Genomic DNA, 27239 nt, shown 5'->3' on the forward strand with positions numbered 1-27239 from the left:
GATAACGAAAAGGAGATATCGGTGTTTGACTTGGAAATATTGGTGATTAATTTTTTATTTTTATTTTTACTTATACTTTTCAGATAAATACAATTCTTTTTATTATTTAATTTTGAATTATATTTATTATTTTTTTTTATTCCTGTCAAAATAGTTTCAGATTCTCCAAAAATATTTTGTTTATAAGCTATTAATTTATTGAATGGATAAAAAACGTAATCCATTACATTCCAATAATCATTTATTAGAACACCATGGTAGCGATTCTAATATTAAAACAGAAATAAAAAAGCAGAATGTAAAATTAGCAAGTCTATACTTAAAAATGATGGAGTATAATTGTTGATAAAAAATTTTATAAATAATAACTCTAGTAAAAAAAGAAAAATAATAATAATAGTTAATAAATAATATTTACCGGTTGTAATTTTTTTTTTGCTTTACGTGTAAAATTTGGTACTCCGTATTTATTCAATTTTTGTTCCAAATTCTTTGTATCCTTTTCGGTATTATTTTTTGTTTCTTTTGGGGTCATATTACGCATGATAATTGCGGAACCCTAAATCATAATTATGAAAAAATATTATTTTACGAATTGCATTAGAATTTGAGCAGTATTACATTATTTCCTTTTTCTGTGGTTTCTTTAAAATATTGAATATTTTTTATTGGATCAGAACTCCAAGCTCGATTATCTGAACATGATTCAATCATTTTTAATCGATGGCCCAATTCATCTTTTTGATCAACTTGTAGTTGGGTGTTGATATTTAGGGAGAAAATTTTTGAACCATGCTCGGCATACGACATCTTATTAATTTATAAATTAATAAACAACTTCAATAACTAATCAATGAAATTATGAAATCAAATTCTGTTCATAAATGATTAGAAATAACGAGTTTTTATCTTTAATAAAAAAATAACCATGGTGATAATATAAACATAATATCACACGTTAAATTGTGTTTTAGTTATTGTTATTCAAGTTGTGGCGCTGTAAGAGCTCATTTAAACATGGCATTTTCGCGCCATTTTCGTGATTACAGACATCATCAGGAATATAAACACAAGCCTGCTTGTCATTCGGCACCAGAAAGTAACCAAATCATTTTCTTAGACGGTTCTACAAGTAAAAATATCATTTAACACCAGTTTTTGAACAATTTTTCTTATTTATGGAACTGAGTGTTGGTAAGTGACATTTTGATTATAATTGAAAATTAGTTTTCATTGAGCTAACAATATAATTTAGTTGATGAGATTGAGAATTCATTTTTCTCTAAGAACATGACAAATGCTGACACATGGCAATATGATGGCTGATGAGAATTATGAGACGTATAAGTTTATGTGATACAAGTTCTTGAGAAAATTTCATGATAATATTGAATTATATTTAATGTTTGTCGCACAACAATATGGATATATAATTATAATAAATCATAAACATTTAAAGTCATGTATGAAAGCAATCTATTTTCTGGTTGTCGGTACTGTCTCTTGAGAAGGCACTCAAATGACTAAGAGGCCGGTGCTAAAATTGTTTTGACCGATCAGGAATGCCATGACCTTTGATTGGTGTCCCGATTGTTTTATCTTGTCATCCAAAATGTTTGCTAAAAGTACTTAGCACATTGACTTTGCTATTCTTAGGAGAAATAATTAAGTTCCTATCGGCTATCAAAAAATAAATTAATAAAAAAAATTTAACTCAAACTAAAATCGTTCTCTTTAGTTCATTTTCCGGTTTGTCTTGGGTCTTTTTTAGTTTACACTTGATGTTTAGCTAAACTTAGCACCTCTTTAGGTTGTTAGTGAAGATACTTTTTGTCTTCAAGTCTAACTTTCACTTTTTTTTTATAAAAAACTTTTGTATTTATTAAAAGATATTTTTCATTTATTAATAGAACAATAATTTTACGTCAAGTATTTTTTCATTACTATCCGCAGTTTTTATTTTAAATTCTTAATCATTTTATATTTTTTAAAGAAATCTTATGGAAAGATTTGTAGAAATAGTATTTTAAAATTCTTCTCTAACTTTAGATATCTGAAACTATTCCAGGTATATTCGACGAAGTTTATCATTACAAGCCTTATAGTATAAGGAATTGCTTGGCCATCATGCTTCTTGTCACTGAGCAAACAATATTCCAGAATTAATGATAACCTCATTGACAATATTAGTTCATTCATAAAAAAATTTAATAAATAATTTTTCAACATAAAATAGTCAAAGATAATAAAACAATATATAATAAATGAATTACTATAAAAAATATACTTAGCATAATGAAGAATATAATTGTACTATTTTTCATGATACTTCAGGTCGTACGAAAAAATTTCTACGCTTGTTACCATAATAGACGATGAAATACTCGACAAGAAACCACTTGACGCGAATGAACTAATAAGCACGCAAACTCTTTCAAGTTTTTACGATAGACAATTTACTAAAAGCTTGAGTAAAAATTTTTTAAGGTTACATAGGCTAATTAGTGTTTACTTACTAATTATTTCAGAGTATTTCTTTAGCAATCTCATTTGTTAAATAATCTGTTAAAATGTTTCATTGATTGAAAGACGAGATTTTAAACGATACATTGGTTACATTATGAGAAATGTTCAAATTTATTGGCAAACCAAACATGACTCACTTGGATGAATTGTATTGGCAAGACGTTGCAAGTTGCAACTATTTTTGTTTCTACAATGTGTTGTACTTTACTTCGTAAATTAGTGCGCGCTCTTTGAGTGTGTAATGCAGGTCGCGGTTACCAACGATGCAAAAAGAAAAAAGTGCAATAGTACATAGCACACTGTATTTTGCGAATGTTTCAATGCTAAACTTAGACGACGATGTAGCCTGATGGAGGTGAAAAAAATATTCAATTCCAACTGACAAGTCACTCACATTATTCTATTCGAATAATCAAAAATACACTTAAAAACATGGCTAATAAAATTGACTTTATCTTGGATATGTTTTTTATTATTTATTATTAGATATTTTTCAGGAATTAAAAATAATCTAAATAAATTATTTATTTAATATTTTTTATTTATGCTAAGTATTAAAATATGAAAGTATTAGTAAAATATTTTCAATTCGCTAACTTGTTGGGGTGAATCTTATCAAAGTGTGCACACGTTCTTACCATCTCTTGAACTAAATTAATATGAATATACAATCTGACAACAGCCGGTATTTTGATAAGATAAAGAATAGAATTTTTAATTTTCTTTTTTCATCGTGATGCTTTTAAATGGATAAAAACCCAATCGGGTGAGTTTCAATAATTTATCTAGATGTATGATTAAAATCTGACTAATTATTGAATTTACACGTGCGAATATGTGTAACATCTTTCATACTTGTCAAAAAAAAAAAAAAAATAATGATAAAGTGCTGATACTAAAGAGTAATGACCTCTTGTATGACAAAAAATTTTTATATTCATCCGAATGTCTCAAGATTCATAAAATATTTACTCTGGAACATTCAGATGTTGATATTAATGTCGTCGGATTTTATCAGATAATAATTTCACTCATGTTCCTACAATATATCTGTCCTATATTTGGACAGTAATATCCTGGGAAAAATTATTAAAAAATCTTGAATATACTTACTATGGTCATAGATAGTCGCCATCATAAAGTTCAAGTTAAAATAGTTGAAGCTTTTTTTGATCAGCTTCTTTGAGGTCACTAATGCTGACCTATGATAAACCACAACCTTATTCTCTCATTACATTCTCAACGTTCTCTTTCGTTTATAATACAAATATATTTTTTTATAATTCTCTCATTTTATATTTGATGTATGAATGAATGCCGATTATTGATAAATCATACATAGTGTATACTGGTTTCATCATTTGAACTTAATTAGAAAATTAAAGTTGATAGTAGAAAAACAATGAATGAAATGATAATTTATTTTTATCTGATTGTAAAAGAGTGTTTTATTTTTAATAGCATCACTGAGCAGTAAATTTATATTTCTATCGTGAGAATGTATTTATTTGAAATTTTTTCTGAAAAATATTATCAATAATTATAGTTCAAAGAAGAAAGCAGATTTCATTAAAGAGCGAATAATCTTCTCTCTCTTTCTTCTTCTATGTTAAAAAAGGCATGGCCGGCTATCGTCATAATGTTGTCATATCCGTCATTGTTTTATCCGGGTGTTAATTGGTTATTAGAAGTAATGGAGGGAAAGATTTTTAATTTAAAAGTAAAAGATTAATTTTTTTTTCTTATTTACGTATACAATACAATGCTGAGCACGCGTATCGCACCTGTACCCTTCTAGTAGCGTAAATTTCTGATGTTTTACTGTATTCATTTGCATGACTGTTTTTGACTATTAATCAAATTGTTTATTAAAATAAACAAATCAAATGATAATGATGATAGATAATCAAGCCATCATCCACTATGGTTACGATGACATTAAATTATTTTTTCAAATAATTAATTTTTACAGCAAAGTGATACGAAAAACGTCCGGATGTCACAGTCTTTTGACCTTCGTAACCTCGATTTCTTCACAATCAAAAACTCAACAAGACGTTATTATACAAATATAAATGAGACAAGTGCGAACGTGTTTGCATCAGGGTAGACTATTATATAGAAGTAGTTGGTATTCGCCATGAAACGTCACCGAGAACTAACGTGGAAAACAAGTGGCTTCCGGCGTTTCGTGGGCGTTATTCCATTCATAAAACACATACTCCAGCGCAAGTGAGATCGCATAGTACTGATGTCGTACAGACGATGCAAGTAAACGTATTACACGTTGTGTGTAAATTGCGTTACAGCTTGTGCACCGTAACTCGCAAGGATATAATTGACAATAGGATAAGACGATCTTTATAATTTTTTCTGGAATTTTTTTTTCTTTTTAATTTTCTTTAACATGTGAGTCTTTGAGTGGCGAGACCCCCACTGAGATCTCGAGAAAATTCCGAAGTCTTGGGAATGAAACAGACCCTCTACGAGACCTGATAAAAAAACATCTCGTTTGTCACATACATTCCTGTAGTATAATAGATGAACATACAGTTTGTTTAAGATTAAAAGGGTTGTTTCAACTGTCTAATCGCAAAATTCTTACGTAAATCTATTGCACAATAGTCATGAGTATATCACTTCTCCCTTACTGTTTTTTTATTCATTCAAATATTTGATTAAAAACAACATTGATTGTCTACAAAATCATTTTAACATTAAAATTATTCTAAATTTTTCAGATTAACTTTATAAATTTATTATCAATAAAAGGGTGATTAAATATTTGATTAATATTACAATTAATAATAATCAAATGTTTTTAGTCAATTATACCTTATTGTTTTATAGTTCAATACATCAAAAATAATCTTCGTCACTAAATTATGTAATTATAACGCTTTCTCACGTCATTGATTATATTGTCGCAACTAATTTTGACAACATTATCTTTTCATTTTGTCATCATCAAGTTTAATAATATAAAAATTGTTTATCGACAAGTTATTTCACTGTCGACCACGTGCTCGTGACGCGACTACTACTTACAACCAGTATAATTTTTATTTCATCATTTCCTTTATACAATTCTAGTCAAGTGTAATGACGAGGAAAAAAATATAAGTTAAAAGAATGAAGTTCTAAATAAATATTTTTTAGTTAAAGATCTCAAAGTAGACTAAATAAATAGTGTATGATGTATATAGTATCAAAAATATTGAATTTGATGAAAAAAAAATCTTTATACTCAGAAATGAGTGCGACGTTAAACCGGGTCTTAGAGTAGAAGGAGTAGGGCATAAAACTAGTCGAGTACAGCTGTCATAGGATACATTTTCCCGCCAACTGGCAACGACTAAATGAATGGGAGGGGAAGACTTTTGTCGGAGAGTATTCGGCGAGACTCGGGAAGGAGAATTTGCGGAATAGCGAGGAGAGGGGAACAATCCCGGCGTCCCGGACGGCTGTCAACCAGCGTCGGCGTGCTCTACTACTCAGTCGCGTTTCGGCATCTCTGTGACACGTATTTACTGTATCATAAATATATTGTAAAAAGCACATTTAATAGTTAAGTAATATCGATTTTTGTAAAATATTTTCTCAGATGAAGAGTTAATCAACTAAGTAGTGACAGTTATAAAAAGACAACAGACAAGTTTCAGTGTGACAATACGTCAAATGCAGCGTCATTGGAAGCAAACGGGTACGACGCCGACGTCAATGTCCCGCGTACCAACGATATCGTGTGATAATAATTTAAAATTTCAGAATTTTGAGACTTCTCAGTGTACAAAAATTAGTTGTCGATCGTCTGGTGCTTGAAAAATAGACTAAAAATCGAAAAAAGATTGATTTAAGCAACGTTTTTGTACTACGGAACTCAATTAATTTTGGACCAACAGTCATTTGACAGAAGTCAATGCACGTGAGGCTTGCCGCCACGCGCTCTTTGGTTTATTGTGGGCAGATTAGTGGAAATAAAGAATTTCATAATTTATGAAAACGATTAAATGTATCGTCCTTGAATATTGAATTTATTTTAACGAATTCTTTGAGAGAATTTGAGCTTGTGAAATAATCTACCTGACAAACGAGGGTCGCAATTTCGAAAATTCGTGGGTCTCGCCTAACAAAGACAACGACGATGTTGCCGCCAGCAGCTCTACACATGGAGCAAAGAATTAATGCTGATAGAGCAGGTATGCAGCAACATCACCCTCACCATCATCATTCGCATCATTTGGATCGACGTTCACAATCCGTCAATGCCGGTAGAGACTCTAGATATTCGCATAGACCTGTCTTGTCGGCAGGTAAGCTTTGGCTGTCATTTTCATTATATTCCATGAATTAATTCACATTTTTAAGTCATCCATATATTAGTATTGATAATTTAAATCCTAACCTTATTCAAGTTATATTTATCTGTAGAATAATTGCTTGTTATTATACCTTTACTTATTGACAAGCATACAATTGGTATCTAAATTGAAATTTGTATGATTAAAAGCAAATGATAAAATCATTTTTCTTTGTCATATGACGTCTTTACGTCTTGAAATCATATTCAGGTACATCACGACTCGCCAAACTCGGTATTCTCTTCCCTCTCTCTTTCACTTCCTTTCCACAGCGCATTCCTTCTGCGCAGCTGTCATGGTCTTTTTTCCTACGAATTTTCCGTTGGAAGAATTTTTACAGCAAAATTTGATACGTATTTTAAATTCTTTTCACAACAAAGAACAAAATAATAAGAAAAAAAACAAAGAAGTTTTGAAAGTACTCTACTTTAATTATAACATTTTTTGATTAATCAAAAAAAAAGCTCATAGATTCTTCAGAATCTATTTTAAGTTAATGAAATAATTGTGACAAGTTTAGATAAGTTCATGTATCCTAGATTAGGCAACTCTTATTAATGAAGGAAGTCACCACACTGCTTATACGACAACGCCATGAGTCGTCGTCTTTTTTTTTTCTTTTTTTGAGTCTCCCTCGAGCACAAAGTCGAAGGTTCTTAAGACCGCGAACTATTTGTCTCGCATGAAATGTCACGCGGATAAGAATAAGAAAAAAATGTTTCTGAACTAATGAAAGAAATGTATTTTAATCTTCTTTGCCAATTAACTAATTATCCATTTTTATCTTCGATTTATCATTAGATAAAAGTATATACTAAACAATGTGATAATATGGGTGTCTATTTCGTTTTTACATTCAAGTGTACGATTATCATGTCAACAATTTTTTTCTATCATCATTTAACAATTTACTTGATAATATTTATTTTTACATAATTATTGAAATTCAATAAAAATGCGAGATATGCGTTATATAAAATTTAGATTCTTTATTTTTATAAACTTATTAAATTAATATTCAATATTTGCTAATTATTTCAGATGGCCGAAATTCAGTTAGATAGTATATGAGGTCTTTTTTATTTTACTCTGTTTCAATTTAAATACAAGTAAAAACTATTATTTGATAATGGAAATATTTTATAAAGTATTGGAAATGATAGAAAAAGGTCGATAAATAATTTGACATGAGATAATTATAATAGTTATTCCGAAATATCTTATAGTCAAAATGATGTTTCCTTTAAAATATAGAAGATTGTGGCATATAAACCAATATAACACTTAATAGCATCCTCGATGATGAATAAACTAATCGTACACGAGGTCGAATTAGGTTCTTATTCGACATATTAGCTATGACTGGACTTGACTGTCACACAGTTTCTATGAAAGCTAAAAAGAGTTTTGTTGCATGAACACACATAGCATATAACATCTGTGATTCAAAAAATACCACGTCTCGACAATTCTTATCCATACCACGACATGAAAAAAAAAATTATTCGAGAAAGCACATGTTTTTCTTTTATTTTTGTTAGATTACTTGTATGCAGTCACTTCCTGACAAAAAAAAAAAAGGATAAGTTCAAGAATTTTTGTTCCATTCATTATAATTTTTTATCATCTTTATCAAAGAGAAGATAAAACGAAAGAAAATTAATCACGGCAATCCACGAACGGCGTTAGAGTTGAAAATTTTATTTTAAAAATGATTTATTTTAATAAAATATATTTATGTGAATTGAATGTGTCGATCGAAATGTCAAAATGACGTTTACAATTCTATCATACAATTATTACTTTGAATTTTTAATAGAAATTTATAGTAGCTAAAATAGTAATAATTATAAAAATTGATGACTTAATTATGAAATAGAAGGTCTTTTAACGAAAATGATAGAAATAGCCGCGAGTACGCGTGACCGCGTGGTGAAAAGCGCGTTGGGGCATAGGCGCTATGTCCGTGCAGGCAGTCGTGTGGACCCCGTATCAAGCTAGCAATCCAGACGTTCGCCACGTGGTGATGGCAAACTGAGAAATTCGACATTACTTTTTCCAGTTGAATGTTTATTGAGATTTAATTATTATGCATCATCACATACTGACTTAAAATAGAGAGTGAAGTTGTTGTACTTCACTTTTCTTGTGTCATGATTTTAATGTTGTTAATTATATCTTACATGTATTGATACATTTTTCAGTTTTTTGAGTAATTTTTAAAAAATAATTTTTCCGAACCCGTGATAATCATGCACTTATATATTTTGATTTTATAGAATAAAAAATTGATATTGTAAGTTTTGAATTGATAAAGTTTTGGATTTTCATATAAAAAATTATATTTTTATAAATGATTTAAATGGATAAAATTCAATTGAAATACTATTTGAATTATTTTTATAATATCAATCTTTTTAATTATTTCTTAGTAATTAAAATCATTTAAAAAGATTAATTATAAAATACTGAAAGTGATCATGCTTGATATAATTTATTTTTTTTTGTTATCAATTCATTGAAATTTATACTACATTTCATAAGAGGCTTTCGATATCTCGATTTCCTTATACATAAATCCATCTTTCAATGGATAATTTTTCATTTTTTACCATTTTCAAAGATTTAAGTATATATTAATTGCACTAATATATAACTGTTATTTAGTCTTAAAAAATCCTTTGGAATTTTTTCGCGAAACCTATAATATCATAAAGGTTAAATCATTATAAAAAAAAAATAATTTCCCAAAATTTATAATAAATAATGATAATTTGTCTCTTTTAATCATCAAAAGAAATGTAGTCCAAGTGATTGGCTTGATCAAATAACAATTGATGGTATCTACCTTCGTTTATGCTACCTCCTGAACAATTTTTTTTGTTTCTATTGAAATAATTAATGTATATAGTGCATATCCATTCACATTTAAGGTTGTAATGTCAGCTGAGTTATATTCAATGCAAAACACGAACCGCGTGCGCAAGCAGATGTCAAGGAGGTTAGTAATAATGTGTCAGTAAAATCGTTTGATTCAAATATTTTTCTTCACTTTTATCCCTTTTCATCTTAAAAAAAAAATCAGTCTAAGTATTTTGGATCTTTACCTCGGGTTAATAAATAGTGATAAAACTATTTTTATCAGCCATTGGATTTAATAAAAATTATCATTAGTTTGTAAAAATGATTATTTTTCAAAAGCATTTTTATTCTCACAGCAATCGGAATGAGAATAAAGAAATACAGTTGTTCGAGTATAGTTGGTAGATGCGTACCAGTCAGCGATTATTATGTCAACTGAGTTCAATTACTTTCTCGATGTCTCAGATGGATAATGTTTGCCTTCGAGGCATTCTTCTTAATGACTTTGAAAAAATTTTATCAAAAATCCCTACATACTGCTGAAGGTTTATTAAATCCTTATGTATTATTTGGTGTTGTAATTATCAAACACAATTCATAAAATTACATAAATTAATACATATTTGCTTATAACTATCACATTAATTAATAAATTATCAGACAATAGTGACAACTATATTATTGATTACTATTCACCTAACGATATTTCTAATTTTTTTTTTTTTTAATATTACCATTTATTTATTTATTTATATTGTTTCATTTTAATTGTAAGAAACATTGATATTAAACATTTAACTCAACCAATTTCTTACTAGAAATAATTTTGTATAATGAAATTAACATATAATTGCATAAGATTACATATATTTATGTAACATATATTTTTTTGACACATTTCTAGTATCTGTAGTTTGATTTCTATAAAAATAACGATAAATAGTTTTAACGATAGGATTACAAACAATTTGTCATTTTAATATAAAGTATTATAAATGCTATTTTTCGATATTGTCCATAATTTTTGTGTTAGAAAATAAGCAGTTAAATTTTTTATAGAATTAATAAAATAAACTTTATTGATTTTGTTATTGAAAACGATATTTTTTTAGGATTTATGATCGAAAATGATTGATTTGAATTTTTTCTACAGTATATTTTGCTTCCTATAAACCTTAATTCATACATTAATATTATCAAAAGATTAAAAAAATTAAGGATTTTTTACAGATTGGTAAGATCTTTTGTAAAGTAATTGAATGTAGACAGTAATACTTCATTTTCATATAACACTAAGTGTTCCATTACTTAATAATGAATTTTCAGAATCACTAAAATGAATTACATCACTCTGAATCACATCATCTCATGACTCGTGATAGAAAAAGACTTGTAGACATGAACCTCGTGATATTTAGTATTTACGTGTGAAACAGAATATCAAAAAGCTTGCCAGAAAATATGACTAATTTTATCAAAAATTATTGAATATTTTTTGCAGAAAGTTAAAAAACTTTTTCCGAATATAATTTATTAAAAATAAGGTTTTCTATAATGATTATTTTATTGTATTCTAAACAGAAAAATTTTTATCATGTTCTACTTATTATTCAAATTATTGTTAGAGATAAGAGCAGCATAAAGTGCAATTACAGATATAATCGCGTCACAAAATCATTCCCAAAGACTCGCTCTTGTTTGACATTTGACGGCAAGTGTATGATAATTCTGGAGGCTCGATATCGCCCTGTCATTTTCAAACGTCATTCTCTTATGCTTCATTTATTTTTAATTTTTTTTTTTGCATAGCTTATTTAAAAGTTAGTAATATTTAATTTTTTTTAACTTTATCTTGTGAATTTTACGTATTGTGTAGATAAAGTTGTCATCACGTGAAACTTGAGAAAAAATATCCAAAAATAAGATGAGAAGCAAAAGTTTATTTGATTCGGTTTTATCAAATCATTGATTCTGATTAATTAGATAATAAATCAGATATAAGTGGTATCCAATTTTTTGTTAATTACTTTTGGTGATACAGGTATGATTACTTCGACTGTTCATTTTTTGCAAATAAGAAAAAATGTATTTTCTAAAAGATTAGAAGACGTGTAAAACATGTGACTATTGATCGTTGACAGTTTCCACATAACATTTAGGTCAGTCGAAATGCGACACTTGTGAATATGACGGATGTAACTGGCTTTTGCCGGCGTCATGAGTGTTAGCCCGGTCGGCGAGCTTGAAGCCTAAATTTACTTCTTCAGAGAGGGTGACTGGACCTTACGTAATTTTTCGCGCAAGCTTAGGCGTCGCCTTAGTCTGTAGAAGCTTCCTGTCTTGAATATTAACTCACTTGAAGTAAAGTTTCTAATATACACTCCATAATACACACACTATTCTTTTCAGTAACAATTGAGTCGTTTTTAACGAATAAATGTTTTCATTTTACAACAATTCATATAAACAAAATGAATGTTCTATTTTTAATAACAATACATAGACTTATTTTGTATACATTATTGTTTATTTTGTAATTCTGAATTGTATTATTATTTTATACTCTCATTCTTTATAACAATTAAATATTAAACCATTAATTAAATATTTAAATAAAAATGACAACACATTGTGCAACGTTTAAATTGTGTCATTTAATAATACTTTAACATTTGAAAATTTAATAACATGAAAACTTTTTAAAAGTATTGCATTTTACTTCAAAAGGTATCTTATTATTATAATACATTTCGTTTTTAAAATATTAATTCTAAAGTAATAGAATGCTAATAACTTACGTAATTATTCGTGCAAGCTCAGACATTATTTGAATCATAGAAGCTTTTCATTGTAATTCTAAATATTTCATTATTTCTAATAATAAAAATATAATAGTTTTCACTAATGATAAATAAGTTTATTGAGGAACTATTTTTTTGGTTTAATAATACGTTTTCATAGTAGTTGCAACCAAAAGTAAGGAAGAAGAAAAAAAAAAGAAGTTTCAAAAAGATGAACTATTAACTTTGTGATAACCTGATGTTCAGTAACTGTACATAATATATATTTTCTCTTTATACGTGACGGAAAAATGAATAATTTTTTAAACGAAAAAATAATTAGTTAAATGCCCTCTCAGTAAATGTAGATGCACATACATAAAAATTATAAATGGAGATAAAAAATATAAAAGTTTACAAGTAAATTGTGACTTCTTATACGGTAAAGAGTTAGCAGTATTATAAATTTTTATTTCATAACAAATACAAATGATGAAGTCAAAGCATTTTAATGGTTAGAGTAAAAATGTAGCTTTAACTAATCATGAGATGAGAGTTTTTGAAACTCTTTAAAGTTAGAGTATTAAATGTCATCTACACATGGTAATGATATTTGTTAGTTCTCTACTTCGTTAAAGATTTGCTGCCCGTTCTATACTATATAATACGTTCCGGACTAAATACGGAACAACGAGCCAACGCGTGTTTATTTTTGGCCACGTACAGTTGAATTTCTATCTTGATCTTCTGTCTCCACGATATTGCCTATCTATGTTGGTCACTAACTACTAGCTACCCTATACAAATTAGCCCCGTGACTCTCCGTGTTGTCTGTCTATCCACGTATTTAAATATACTTTCATGTCTAAGAAATGGTTGATTGTAGAGGTACAATATGCCGGAAGCACATGAAATAGTCAAAACACTGTCTCACTATTTTCGCACTCAAGATTGTTTTGTTTTTGCTATTAAAAGTTATGTTTATTTAGTCAATATTTTCCCATACACGTGAACGTCAATTTTTTTTTGACAGAATTTTTGAATGCACAGACAAGCAAAAAAAATAAAAAAAAAATAGTGAGATGAGTGTAATGACTCCTGGGAGGATTGCCAAATATTTTTGAGATTTTGGCTTGAATATCATTTCATTTTGAATTTTTATAGATATTCATACATATAATATATGTAACACTATTGATTGGCTAATAAATCAACTAACTTCCTGTCATTTGAAATCATTTCGTCTTTAATTTCAATTGTTATGCAATAATTATAATATATACAGTTAATAAAAAAATATTTCTATCTATTTAGTAACTCAATTGATTCTAATATAACTAAACAAACTCTTCATTCACATCAATTATTTATTTATAATGAGTAGATTTATCGATAACAATATCTAAAGAGCTGGAATTTTACTAGTTACAATTGATTACATCTTTAATTTGCATTTGTAATAAAAATCAAGATTTATTGATTGAAAATATTTTAATCAATTAATAGAAGAGTTGATTTTATGTGACAACAAAGCAGTTAATTTTGACAACATCAATAACTTAAAGGTATTGATTAGTTTTTTAATTAACAAAGTTAGAAGACGATAACCTCGATTTTCAATTCTGTTTAAAGACGAAATGTAAGTTTCCGGGAGACCTGCGTGTTACTCAGGGCTCTTCTTGTCTCTTATTCATACTAAACCCATCTCTTTCATGATTGTTTTTACGTAACTCAGAGAAAGAGTTCAATGTAAATTTATGTACTTGGCAGATTCTGTTTACAGTCATGTATTTTTTTGTTTTATTATTATATTTAATTGAATGAAAAATTTCTATTTTTAATACAAATGGTATTCTGATTTGTAAAAAATAAAAATTAAATTGTTAATTTTAATAAAGCCAAAGGTCGAGAACTCGTCTTTCCGGTAGGCGTTTATAGTTAAGTCATCCCACAACTCTAATCTTTAAAAACATGTACAAATTTTGCTTTCAATTATCAATTGAATGTTATGATATCTAATAATTTTCATAAGTACTAATTAAGAAACAAATTAAATGAAAATAAGAGAAAGTATAAGCAGAATATTAGATATTTTTTTGTACATATAGGAGAAAGTAAATATAGGGAAAATTTTCTTTCTTTAACTACAACATCTTATATATGATTATTACAATTTTACATCTATACGAAAATTATTTTTATAAATGTACATAAGTCTCTTAGTATTTATTTACGTAATACACTATTAAAATATATAGTAAAAAATAATCAGATAAATTTCAAGGTTGATAAAGAAAAGTGAAGACGGTTGAAGTACATTTTATCTTCAATCAGTATATATTCAACGCTATCTTTTCATTTTTTGCAACAAAAAAACTTAATTCCAATTTTTAACTATTCTACCTACTAAATTTTTTTTTATTGATTTTTGAAATTATTCAAAGATTTTATAAAATATCATTGAATTATGTATATAATTAAATAATAATACCTAATCTAGCATTAATTCTCAAGGTGAATTTAAAAAACTCAAGATAATTTTTTATATACAAGTGTTATTTGAATAGTTGGACAAACATCAAACAGTTTTTGATTTTTATTATCTCCAATCCCATCTAAGATTTTTGAAATTTTTGATCGGTCTTTGTTCATTTTGAAATATAGACAATATTAAAAATTACCAAATATTGAAAATTTTTATTTAATGAAGCAATAATTTAAAAAATAAATAAAAAACTAAAAATCATAAACATATCTAATGTAAATTTTGTAATCTATATGAAGCTTTGAACTATCAACCAGATAGTTTTGTTGACCTAGTATCTGACTGGTATGCTCTTGCTTCATTCTACATCACCATCGATTCAACAACCACTCACAGAATCCGCATGATTAATGATTGACATCGAATATCACTGAAATAAAAAGCGTTTAGATAACCGTGTCATAATGTAAGTTATAACTTTTCATTTTTATTTAATTTATTCTTTTTTATGATTTGTTACAGCTAGAGAACGTTTTCCGTGCACAAGTAGCACTGATGATGACCAAAGTGGATCGGATGCTGAGCATGAAAATTCTGAAATTCGTAGTAAAAATCATACTAGTATTTTACACCATTCAGGAACACATTCAGTTCGTAAACGCCGAGGTAATCTTCCGAAACACTCGGTCAAGATTCTTAAGAGATGGCTGTACGAACACAGATATAATGCATATCCCAGTGACAGCGAAAAACTCACATTGAGCCAAGAAGCCAATTTGACTGTTTTACAGGTACAAATGTCATTAAAAATGAACATAAATAATAAATAATTATATTTCGTTAGAAAAATGATAAATGTGTGAATGTACATTAGCTTCTAATTAATTACAAATATTTGTTAAATTATATATAAATGAGTATTAATAACAGTATTTTGTGTACTCATAGGAATTAGATTTTTTTACTATTATTGTTCTTTTGCAGGTATGTAATTGGTTTATAAATGCAAGACGTCGAATTTTGCCAGAAATGATCCGTCGAGAGGGCCATGATCCCCTTCAATATACTATTTCTCGTCGGGGTAAAAAGATGCCCGGTGGAAGCCATCAACAGTCATCAGGTCTCAGTCCAAATGCCAATCAAGACTGGGACACTTTAAGTGACAATGTTCCTGCAAAAAGACGACGAGATCACGATTATGAAGATCATGTTCTTTATCGGTAAATATACATTCATTTTAAGTCAATTTTGGTTTCGGTTCCGAAGTTTTTAGCCTACTAATCATGTTTTTATTAATTGATTTTAGAAGTGAAGAAGATAGTCCAAATGACTATGAAAGCAGTTCTCATAGTGAAGAAGAACGGCCATCAACCCAATGGCCCAGTGTTATCGTTTATCCGTTTTCGGAAACTAAAGTAGAACCATCAAACGAATTTAATTATGGAGAGGCAATAAATCACCCTGCTCGACGAGGGTTAGTATATTTACTGTCAATCAATATCAATTTATCAACATAGATTTTTATAGAAAATATAAAATACTTATAAAGAATATCATAATATAAAATTAACGCTATCATGTTCATTTAAATTGTTAATAATACATTAGCAAGAATCATGTCCCAATTGTATGTTATATTTTCATATTTAATTAATAAAATAGTTATTTATTTATGACTTATTATACTTTTAGGGAAGAAGAGACATCCGTAAACGAAGCAGCATATTGGAGTGCACCTCGACAGCATTTAACTACCCCTGGAGTATCACATGAGTCTGAGGTCTTTGGCACGCACAATCGGAATCATAACGATCAAACACCACCTCCAACTCCACCTGATGAAGACAAAGATAAGTTTAAGTGTCTTTATCTTTTAGTTGAGGCAGCTGTAGCTGTTCGACAACAAGAAAAAGAACGTGAAAATACTGTGTCGGTTTAATATTTCAATTAAGTTGAAAAACAAAACGTAACTCAGTGAATTTAGGTGATCTAAGATTGAAAATAATACTTAAATGCTCACTATTGGCTCTATCAAGTGATAAATACTTTATTCGTCTCGTTTGGAATTATTACTGAAATGAAACAGTAAAAATGAAAAAAAAAACTATACATTTAAAAATAATAAATTTTCGGCTAGATTCGAAAACAATAAGAACGCACATTTTTATACAAAAAAGTCTAAAAATAAAGTATTTAAAGAAAAATAATAAAAATATCATAAATTGTGGAGAAATTTCCTAACAAGCGTTTTATTAAATAGCATTTCGTTGGAAAACGTTTACAAAATAGAATAAGTAGACATTCATAAGAATTATTTAGATAATACCTCTTTCTTAAAATTATTTGTATTCTTCCCGGGTTTATATTTTTTCTAAACTTTTTAAATGATTCAAAAAATAATCATTTAATTATTAAAAAAATTACGATTCCTATCTTATCTAAATATTTATTCATTCAACTATTGAAAAATAATCGATTTTAGTTTGCGACTAATAACAATTTGATCATTTCGAATTGATTACAAAAAAATTTTTTGTTCGTTCAGTTTTACAAAAAAAGTTTGAAAGTGAACATCAATATTAAAAAAATTCAGTGTTTATTAAGTTTAAGTAATATTCTTCTTTCATGATATTAACTTTTATTGCAAAAAAATATCAAGAAGAATAATAATAAACCAGTGGTTAAAAAAATAAGTGGTAATAACTATAAGAGTAGTATTAGTATTAGTAGTAGTAATAACAGTAAGAGTAATAGTAACAAAATAATAATAATGTAAATGACTATAAAAATAGAAATAATTATTTCAGAACTAGAAATAATCATAACGATAAATCATAGGTAGAAATCACAAAAATACAGTACCAATATTTCTTTTTTATAAATTAATCATTATTTTTTTCCAAAAAATAGCTAATAAAGTCATCAAAAATGTGAATCTCGTAAAAATGAATCGAGTGAAATTATGATCGAACATATTCTCAAAATAATAAAATTTTTTTAAGTTTCGTTTTTCGTAATTGCGGTAGATAAATGGATCATAAGTTTTTTTTATCAAAATGCCCAGACGATTGTAATGTCCAATTTCATTTTGTCATATCACTTATTATTTTTTAAAAAACCATAATGTACAAAATTGACAGTAATTATTACAATAAAACATTCAATTCAAAATCTAATGAATGATTGGGAAAAAAATAATTCAGTCAATGTCGACGTAGTTAAATAGTATTGAAGTAAACAATGTATTTCATTTTTTTTTTTTCTTTGATATCTTAAAGTTCATTTTCGATGAAAACTGTTATTATGTATATTTTTTTTATAAAAACAAAAAAAAAACAAAAAAATTCAAAAATGTTATTCTTTATTGAAAATACAATATATATTGTGAAAAAATTGGTACAAACACCAAAGACTTGAATATTAGTAGTTAATAAATAATTCGTACAAATTCGTCAGTTAACATCAATTTGAAAGATAGTAAGAATGTACAATACATAATCTTTAGATTTAAAAATTTTGTAGATATTTTTTTTTTCTTTTACACAGATGCTCACTATTAAAGCAACGTATTAGTTTTACATCTAAAATAAATAGTAAAAAAGTTGTTAGCAACTCGAAAAATTCGATAATGTACAAATTCAAATTATTTCACAATAATAATCAATATAGTTTTAGATTCAAACTCAATTTAGTTGTTACTCTAATTATATTCTATAATTAGTAATAATAATTAATTATAATAGTTATAAAAAACAATAATAATTTCGAACAGTTAAATTAAGAAAATATTTTTATGTAATTATTAATAATATTTCTCTAAACATGTGCTTATATTGGCAGTTGTTATTGCGCTACTAACGTTCGATAAATTAATCAAAATCAACACTATTTATCAGGTGCTTACTATCACATTTCTTCTATAAAACAAAGATAAAAAAGTAATATTTGATTTTAATGTTTAAGACTAGATCGCCAAAGGAATGGCCTCAAGCTCAGACTACAAGAAAAATATTCATTCGATTAATTAGTACCTGAAAATGTGTTCGTTTAAATTTTTATCGATCGTTATTCATTAAGAAGTGACCGTTTGAATTTTTTATAACCACATCATTTATTTGAAAAATAATGACTTGCACGTGTCTTCATTTTTTAGAAGAAAAATATCACGTTGCTATGATTTTATAATGAGAATTGATAAGTCGTGACTCTAAAAATGATTTTGTTGAGAAAACAGTTTTTTTAAATTAACTTTGTTTTTAGTTTAAAAATGAAAGTAGTAAATATCTTGCTAAATGTGATGCGGATAGTTTCAATATAATATTTAGAGTATACTGTTGATTATTGGTCGAGTTTAAATTTTCTAATAAAATAAATATTGTTAACTACTGATAATGATGAAAAAAATAGTATGGATATATTTTAATGATAAAATAAAATCTTGCAAAAAAGTGAAAGAAGAAAAAAATTTTAAATAAAATTATTGTACAGTAAATATTAAGTGTTTTGAACAACCAGTACTCACTGCCACAGAAGTCCGAAGTGTATTAAAATATTTTTATTTTTTTTTTTTTAATTTAATGTTTATTATATTAATCAATACTATTATTTATAATTATTATTGATATTTTTGGAATCATTTTTTGATTATTATACAAAAACATACTAAAAATATACTAAAATCTAAAAAAAAATATAATATCTATAATTAATTGTTTTATATAGCTGTTTTGGCTCATTTTTGGGTAAATTTTTTTATATACTGATTTACATAAAAGAAAATCTCAATGACAAATATATTTCTATTCATAAATAATTGATAATTCTACCCATTAATGAAAAATAATACTGGAGAATTGTATTAATGGACAGTATCGTGAGCAGTGGGACAATATGCTTCAAATTCTTCGTAATCTAAACAGTCTGAATTAAAAAACAAACGAAGTTGATAAAAACTACTGATTTCGGTTAAAATTTTTTAAAGTCTTTAGGATAAAATGTAACTAAAACATGCAAAAATAAATAGAGCTTCCGATTTTTCCTCGTATATTTACAATATATAACAGGAATTTCAGTTCTTGTATTGATAATTGATAATTAATATTAATTACTAGAAAATTGAGTAGTTTAAATCAGAGATTGAAAGTAAAATTAAAAAATGTCCTGTGCCTTTAGTTCTTTTTTTTTTTTTTAAACAAAAGACTAGTGACATTATAACTGAGATATCATTTTTTTGTATATTGAGTCTTAACAATTATGTGAAATGATAAAATTATGAAATAATGTTTTTTCAATGATTTAATAAACTGTATGTATTATATATACGCATATATAGTTAACTCATAAATGAATACATGATAACTTTTATACATGATTTTTAATAAACAAAACTAAGAATAGAAAATAAAAAAATACAATGTTAATGAATAATAACACCTTTCGAATGTTTGTAGTACGAAGTTTATCACTATCAGTAAAGACCATTTTTATTCGATATAAGTGTATAACAGTGTAAACAATGATGTGGTGTTAACTAAAATATAAGAGTAATTAAATGCAATAATTTAATCATTAAAGCAAAAATATTCGATAGCGTTTTAAGACAGAACGACGCTCAATTATTGATAAAATAGTATAAAAAAAACGGTAAAGTTTAAATTTGATACATTTAGACAATAATGTTATAAATAAATTTTAATAGGTTGAATTTTTGAGTTCAATTGAATGTGTATGTACAGGTGCCATAAGCGAATTTCGTACTAACAAAAAAGTTTTTGCGTGGCTGCTATTGAAGAAAAAAAAACTATTAATTATAAGCAATTTTCAATTCACTTTTAGATTTGAAATCTGTCATTATAATAACATATGTACATTGAATACGATTTTTTGTGATTTTTTTTTCTTCATTTGTATTCGCAAAATATTGTTATTTAGTTTTACGATCCTTGATTCAATGACTGGCGTTTTAAAAATTTTCGCCAATATTGATTAAGTAACAATCATTATTCTAACTCTTAAAAATGTCATAAATACTGGTTAACTATGATGATTTTCAGTTAGAATAAAAATTATTTTTTGTTAACGATAATTGTTCGATTTTTATTGTCATTGAATTGTAGGTTTGTATATCTTATTAAAATAAGTAGAATCGATAATAGTATCATATTCCTTTATTATATGATCCACAGTTTTGAATAAAAATATCTTGTGAATTTTACAATTAATGATTTAATTATTTAATTTCTATTAATTAAGTAAAAAATTTCATACCTCCACGATTTGTTTTCACTTGCAAAATAATTTCAAGTTATTAAAAACTTGAGTTCGTGTTTAATATAACAAGTGAGACATATGACATTAGAAAAAAAGAGAAAGTTCTTGACGGGAGAGATAAAAAAATTTTTTCTATGAAATGAAGCAATCTAAATTATTCTAACTTTTGATGAATATCTTCCAAGAGAATGTTGAACTTTAAATATATTCTTCCGTGACCGCGACACATTTTTTTTACATGATAATTTTATAGAACTTTACACTTTTTTGTTCATTCAATAAAATAATGTTTAAATTTATTGATCGAATGCATTCAAAACCTAATTCATGTAATTAATTATTGACCATTTTATCAGTTTTTGATAATTTCAGTAGACTTATTAATAAATACACTATAGCATGGAAATAAAAAAGAGAAAGAGTGAGACAAAGAGAAGGGGGAAGAACTCACTGATGGAAAACACTGCGTATGAGTAAAATACGTTCAGTCTCAAAGTTACCGTCTTGTATAAAACATCAATTCAATTTATTATAAAAAATAATATAATATAATAATTAATAAAACTATAAAAAATGAAACAAATCAATGTCCTATTTTATTAAGTTTTGAATTTAAAAAATTAAAAATTATAATATAATTTTGTGAAACAAAAAATGTTTTGAATTTTTTTAATTGAGAAGAATTTTACAGTTCATACTATTAGCAACAATAGTGGGCTCTAATTAATTATTAAAGTTGTAACAAGAATATAAAATTTAAAAAAAAAATAATAATTTTCAAAGTGGATAATCAAATAAAAGACAAGAAAAAGAGGAAGAAGAAGAAGAAGCCGGTAGGCAGTTCAATTATGCTATAACCTTGTTATCCATCCAGCATCGAAATTATTTACGTATTGTTGTAGTTACTGCACCATTTTCTTCTATTTCTTTCAAGTGTACAAATTATTTTAATGTAAGTTTACTAATGATTAAAATTAATAATTTATCACAGCTGTTTATTACAGATCAAGTTTTAACTTATTCACTTTTTATGGCATGTTGTTTTTAGATTATAGGTAGATTATCTACTGTTACAAAGCATAATTAAATATTTGCTTATTCTTCTTTATTCATTCATAAATGAAAATTAACAAAGTATAACATAGGTTTTATATTTATCATATAGCAAATTTATAATCAAATTTTTAGTTAAAATATGATTGAGCTAACATTATAAAAATGAAGTTTTTGACTACTATTAATTATGCACTAGATCATTTTTTTAATTCATGTAGATATTTTATTGCTTTCAATCATGATTCGAGTAAGATTCTACCTTTCATTATTTATTTATTTCAATAACCGTTATGTAACACATTCTTTTATACACTCTTTTTTAAGAATTTAAGAGCATTCAAGTAATATACACGTGCACATTACAAATAAAATAAAACAAATAAGTTGTAATAAAACTCACGAAATAATTTATTAGATTACAAAAATATATTGCTAGGTTTATTTAAAAAAAAATCAATGAGGTGTTATGCCAAAAACCAGTTTTAATCAAAAATATGCCCTGTGTAATCCAGTTTATAATGATGCTTATTTATTTCCTGAGCACGCTTCAATAATACTGAAGACCCATTTACTAAACTAAGGTCATCACTAAAAATTTATACGAAAATTTTACAATGTTTTTATTAATTGTTCTTAACTAATAAACTTAATCAATAAATCACCAAATAGAATAAGTCAAAAAGTTAATAAATGATATTGTTAAATTTTTTTTATTTCATTAACACACTATTTTAAAGCTAGAAATGAGAACAAACTGAAATCTACGTGACAATAATTGATAGCTATTGATTAATTATAGCATATTTAATAAAGGTAGTTCTCTAGTATAACGAAGATATTAAAAATTAAATGAAATTTTAGTATAACATTTATAATCGTTAGATAAATATTTTAAATTTGAATACTTTTTACTGTATAATTTTTAAGAAACTATTTTTCAAAAAACGATATGAATCTATATTAAAGTTTTTGAAATGATTCGAAAAAATATTTATAATTAGATTATTAATGAAGCAATTAATTATTTGATTTTTTAATATTATAATATAATTTTTAACTTGAATAATAAATTTTGACTTAGTTTTCATAATGTAGAATATAATGATAGTTTGAAATAGTCATCACGTGCGAAATAACAAATTAATTGTAGGGATATTGAAAGTGATTATGACTTTCTATACTCCCCACTATTGAATCTATTTGTGAATGTATTATATTAGTTAATATCGTAAATTTTCATTAATAATCTTATCAGGGTAATTTAATTAATTCTTCCAACACAAAAATTGGTTTATCATTTTTTGATATTCAAATAATTCTTTTCTTATAACATTTATTATTGAAAAACTGAATCAATTATTGAAGAAACTAGATTTAAGCGTAGATGAAAATTAAAAATGCAATAAATGTATACGAATTCTGCTATTAAACGCCTTAGAATGTTAAGTCTATATGAACGTATAAATTAAACAGTAGTAGCTGTTGATTTTTCTATATGTCCTTCATCGATTATGCAAAGAGTGTCGATCAAAGTAAATAAAACAGGACAATGATCAGTATTCTGTTAACGATTGACACAGTATATATAAGGTTCATTATTGTGCATCGTATTCCTTTGTAACCTCATTTATTATCATCGAAGCCAAAGTATTTAGCTTTTTCAATTCCTTGTGCTGTTTTATTGGTTTTTTTTTTCAACTTAGCGACATCGTTGTAATGAATACTTAATGTCACCTTCAATTGTACAATGTAGTATTCTGAATAAATTAAAAACCTAACGGGTTTCATGCGTATTTAATTTTGTCTATTAAAGATTTCCCTAATTAAAAGCTTATTCAGAGGTTGAAACGATCATTGGGGTTAACGACAAATTTTTTTCGTTTAAATAAATATGAGCTTTTTATGATATTACTTTAATTAACTTTAGGAATTTTTATTCGTGTACAAACGGGATACTTGAACTGTTTGACTTGATAACATGAATCATTTATATGCACCATCATCTCCGAATTTACAATTTTATTTCTTTTTGAATGTAGAATTTTAATGTACAAAACTAGTTTAAATTATTCAATAAATTAGACATTTTGTTATGTATAATTTTAATATGTTGAACTCAATGTCAATAGAATACTGTCAGATGTAAGATAAAAAAAACCAAAAATGTTTCATAAATATTTCGATTACATAGACATTTTTCAAAACCATTTTTTAATATTTGAAAAAAGTTTTTAATATTTGAACAAAAGTTCAAATGAATGTACTACTTTATATTGTAATGAAACTTAATTATTATAATTTAGTAATATTTTTAATATACCGGAAGTAAATTAAATAATACTAACCTAATTGAATGAACTGAACGGGATTTCTATAATTATTGATTTTATTACATAATTACGTTGGTTATTTGCTGGCTTCTAATTTATTTTAATCAAGAATAATTTGTGAAACCCAAATGAATACTTTTCACATGGAATTATTTGATGTCTACTACTTGAATTATCTACAAATTTTTATTATTTATTTATGGGATTGTTAACTGATTTATTCAGTGTCTATTATTCTATGACTTAGTTTGATAAGTTTTATCAATATATATATATATGTATATAAATAATTAATTAAGAAGAGTTCGTTCCTTGTCATATGAAATTCTTCATGATATTCACATCACCTAAGGCGCTACTAATAACCAGTCGTGGCAAATAACGGTTACGTTATATCACATGGCTAATTTTCTGAAAATGCTGGTCTGTAACGGATCGGAAAAATCATCAGTTACAGTGCCGTTGCGAAATGTGTGCTGTTGATCCATCTTATATAATTTTAATTTTTTCTTCATTCAATAGCTACAAGTTGTTTAATTATAGTCAAACAAATTTCAATTTTGTGATGATTAAAATTTACAAATTGAATTATTTACTTTTGGAAAAATTACAATAAAAGGTTGTGTTTTATTGATAATACTTTTGACCCAAACTATGTTTTCTATGAAATGATGTTTTCATTATCAAAAATTGTAATGCCAGTTTTTGTAGAATAAATTCCCTCTTAATCGGTTACTTGAACATTATACGTACTGTGATTTTACAGTTGATAAACTGTTACGAAGAATCGATGCAAGTAAACTGGTCATCCGGCTAAGTAACACGACTGGTAGGGTCTGGCTATGGACCATCATGTCAACCCGACCTACCAGTTTAAGGAGCTAACATGCAACTTGTTTCATAAACATTTTATCCGTGTTTGTCGCTTTATCAAAAATTACCTAAAAATATGTTCATTGTTAATTAATTTGTTTTATAGCGCAAAATTTCCTAAATTTTTCATCTTTTTCAGATTGAAAGTCATAATGTGGAGTACTTTCTTTTTATTATTTGGATTTTTTATGGTGGGGTTTTTTCATTCATCAAGCTGCAAAAATACAGAAAGTTCAACTAAGTCTCATCACAGACAAAAAAGAGTATTCTGGTTTACAAATGATGGAAGAATAGCTTTACCACCGGGTACAATAATGACAATCACACCCACACTTGCACTTCCATTTGTAAGATATCCACCCCATGGTTTTCTTAGTAATATGACCATAAGTCTACCTTTTACCAGTAAGATCATTTTTATATATATTATATAAATTCTTTTATATAAAAAAATTTTAATTCAAACAATAATTTTTTCCAGTTGACTTTGATAAACTTGGATTAACAGACAATGAAAATCCGTATGGAGCATTACCACCAGTATTTGGAAGAGGAATAGAAAGTAGACAAGTCGGAATGATGATGGCAGATTTTATAGCTTCATTGATTAAGAGAAAATTACACAAGCGTGATTTATATGACGCTCCTCCAAAGAATGCTTTTCACGGTGGAGAACGTGCACTTCTTTATGTTACCGCTGAAGATATGCTCACTAATTTAGGATTAGATGGAAAAGCCTGTTTGCTTCGAGCAATCTGTGAAGTACAGGGCCATCCTCTAAGTAATTTTGGACTGGTCGGTGAAGTACTTAAATTGTTTTTCACGTATGTGGTCAACTTTTTATTTATTTTTTTATATTTAGTTTAATGAAATTCTTAAAATAACACTCTTTTGTTTATATTATTCTAGTGCAAGTAAATCACCATTTGCAAATTTGCTGAATGAATATGTAGAAGCAGAAAATCGTGGCAAGTTACATGGAGAATGTTGGCCTTACTATAAGAGATGCCCTAAATCATTATTTTTACCATCTACCAGTCGATATTCGTAAGTTTGGATCTTTCAATTTGTATCATCTATAAATATCGATATATCTAATAAATTAATTTGATTGATTTAGAAAAGATTCTAATATGAGTGCTGAAGAGACTGAAGCTACTAATGAAGAAAATAATCAAATAAATGATGAAAAAGGAAAAGATAAAGATACTCAAAGTCAAGAGTTTATGATGAATCCATCAATGTAAATAATAGAAAAACTTTTATCTAGAAAACAAAAAAGTCATGTAAAAAATAGGTTTTATTTCCAAAAATTGTAGATATCAATTTGTTATAATTTAGTGTAATTATAACGAAAAAGTTAACTGCTTTATATTAACTCGAAAACTAGAAATATTTTAAAAAATACCACAAATGAGTGGTAAACAGCTCAGGTGATATTAAAATATCATGATTTTGTATTGATAACGAAAAATTTTGAGTGCACTTAACTTATTGATATTAAAACTTCGGACACAGTTAGGCAAATCATGAACATTAACAAATTGTGATGATAAGTGAACATATTTAATTATTTAATTTATTTATTTATAAAATTTTTATATTTATTATTAATTAATTAAATCAATATATATAATTATTTATTAATTTTTAATGCCATAATTTCATAATTAAATAATGAAAAACTATTGTTATT

General features: G+C 26.6%; 2 protein-coding genes across 6 annotated transcripts; both read left to right on the forward strand.

The window, feature by feature from the left end:
* Window positions 1-1056: 1056 nt before the first annotated feature.
* Window positions 1057-19666, forward strand: LOC118064681 (homeobox protein AKR-like). 3 transcript variants are annotated; one of them, XM_035079450.1, is made up of 5 exons: window positions 1057-1194; window positions 15537-15805; window positions 15999-16234; window positions 16321-16488; window positions 16707-19666. In XM_035079450.1, the coding sequence occupies exons 1-5, from the start codon at window positions 1179-1181 to the stop codon at window positions 16951-16953; spliced, it is 936 nt and encodes a 311-aa protein (XP_034935341.1). In that variant the 5' UTR covers window positions 1057-1178; the 3' UTR covers window positions 16954-19666. The 3 variants fall into 3 exon arrangements, with proteins under 3 accessions (XP_034935341.1, XP_034935339.1, XP_034935340.1); XM_035079448.1 differs by lacking the exon at window positions 1057-1194 and adding an exon at window positions 5927-6839; XM_035079449.1 differs by lacking the exon at window positions 1057-1194 and adding an exon at window positions 5931-6725.
* A 2273-nt stretch (window positions 19667-21939) lies between these two features.
* On the forward strand, window positions 21940-27180 carry LOC118064682 (uncharacterized). Of its 3 annotated transcripts, none has more exons than XM_035079451.1 (5): window positions 21940-22236; window positions 25683-25948; window positions 26025-26367; window positions 26453-26590; window positions 26664-27180. In XM_035079451.1, the coding sequence occupies exons 2-5, from the start codon at window positions 25696-25698 to the stop codon at window positions 26788-26790; spliced, it is 861 nt and encodes a 286-aa protein (XP_034935342.1). In that variant the 5' UTR covers window positions 21940-22236; window positions 25683-25695; the 3' UTR covers window positions 26791-27180. The 3 variants fall into 3 exon arrangements, with proteins under 3 accessions (XP_034935342.1, XP_034935343.1, XP_034935344.1); XM_035079452.1 differs by having other exon boundaries at window positions 21940-22117; XM_035079453.1 differs by lacking the exon at window positions 21940-22236 and adding an exon at window positions 25478-25585.
* The last annotated feature ends 59 nt before the right edge of the window (window positions 27181-27239 follow it).

Source organism: Chelonus insularis, unplaced genomic scaffold (assembly GCF_013357705.1).
Source record: "Chelonus insularis isolate UGA/USDA-ARS -01 unplaced genomic scaffold, ASM1335770v1 contig_24_pilon, whole genome shotgun sequence".
Taxonomy (NCBI): Eukaryota; Metazoa; Arthropoda; class Insecta; order Hymenoptera; family Braconidae; genus Chelonus; species Chelonus insularis.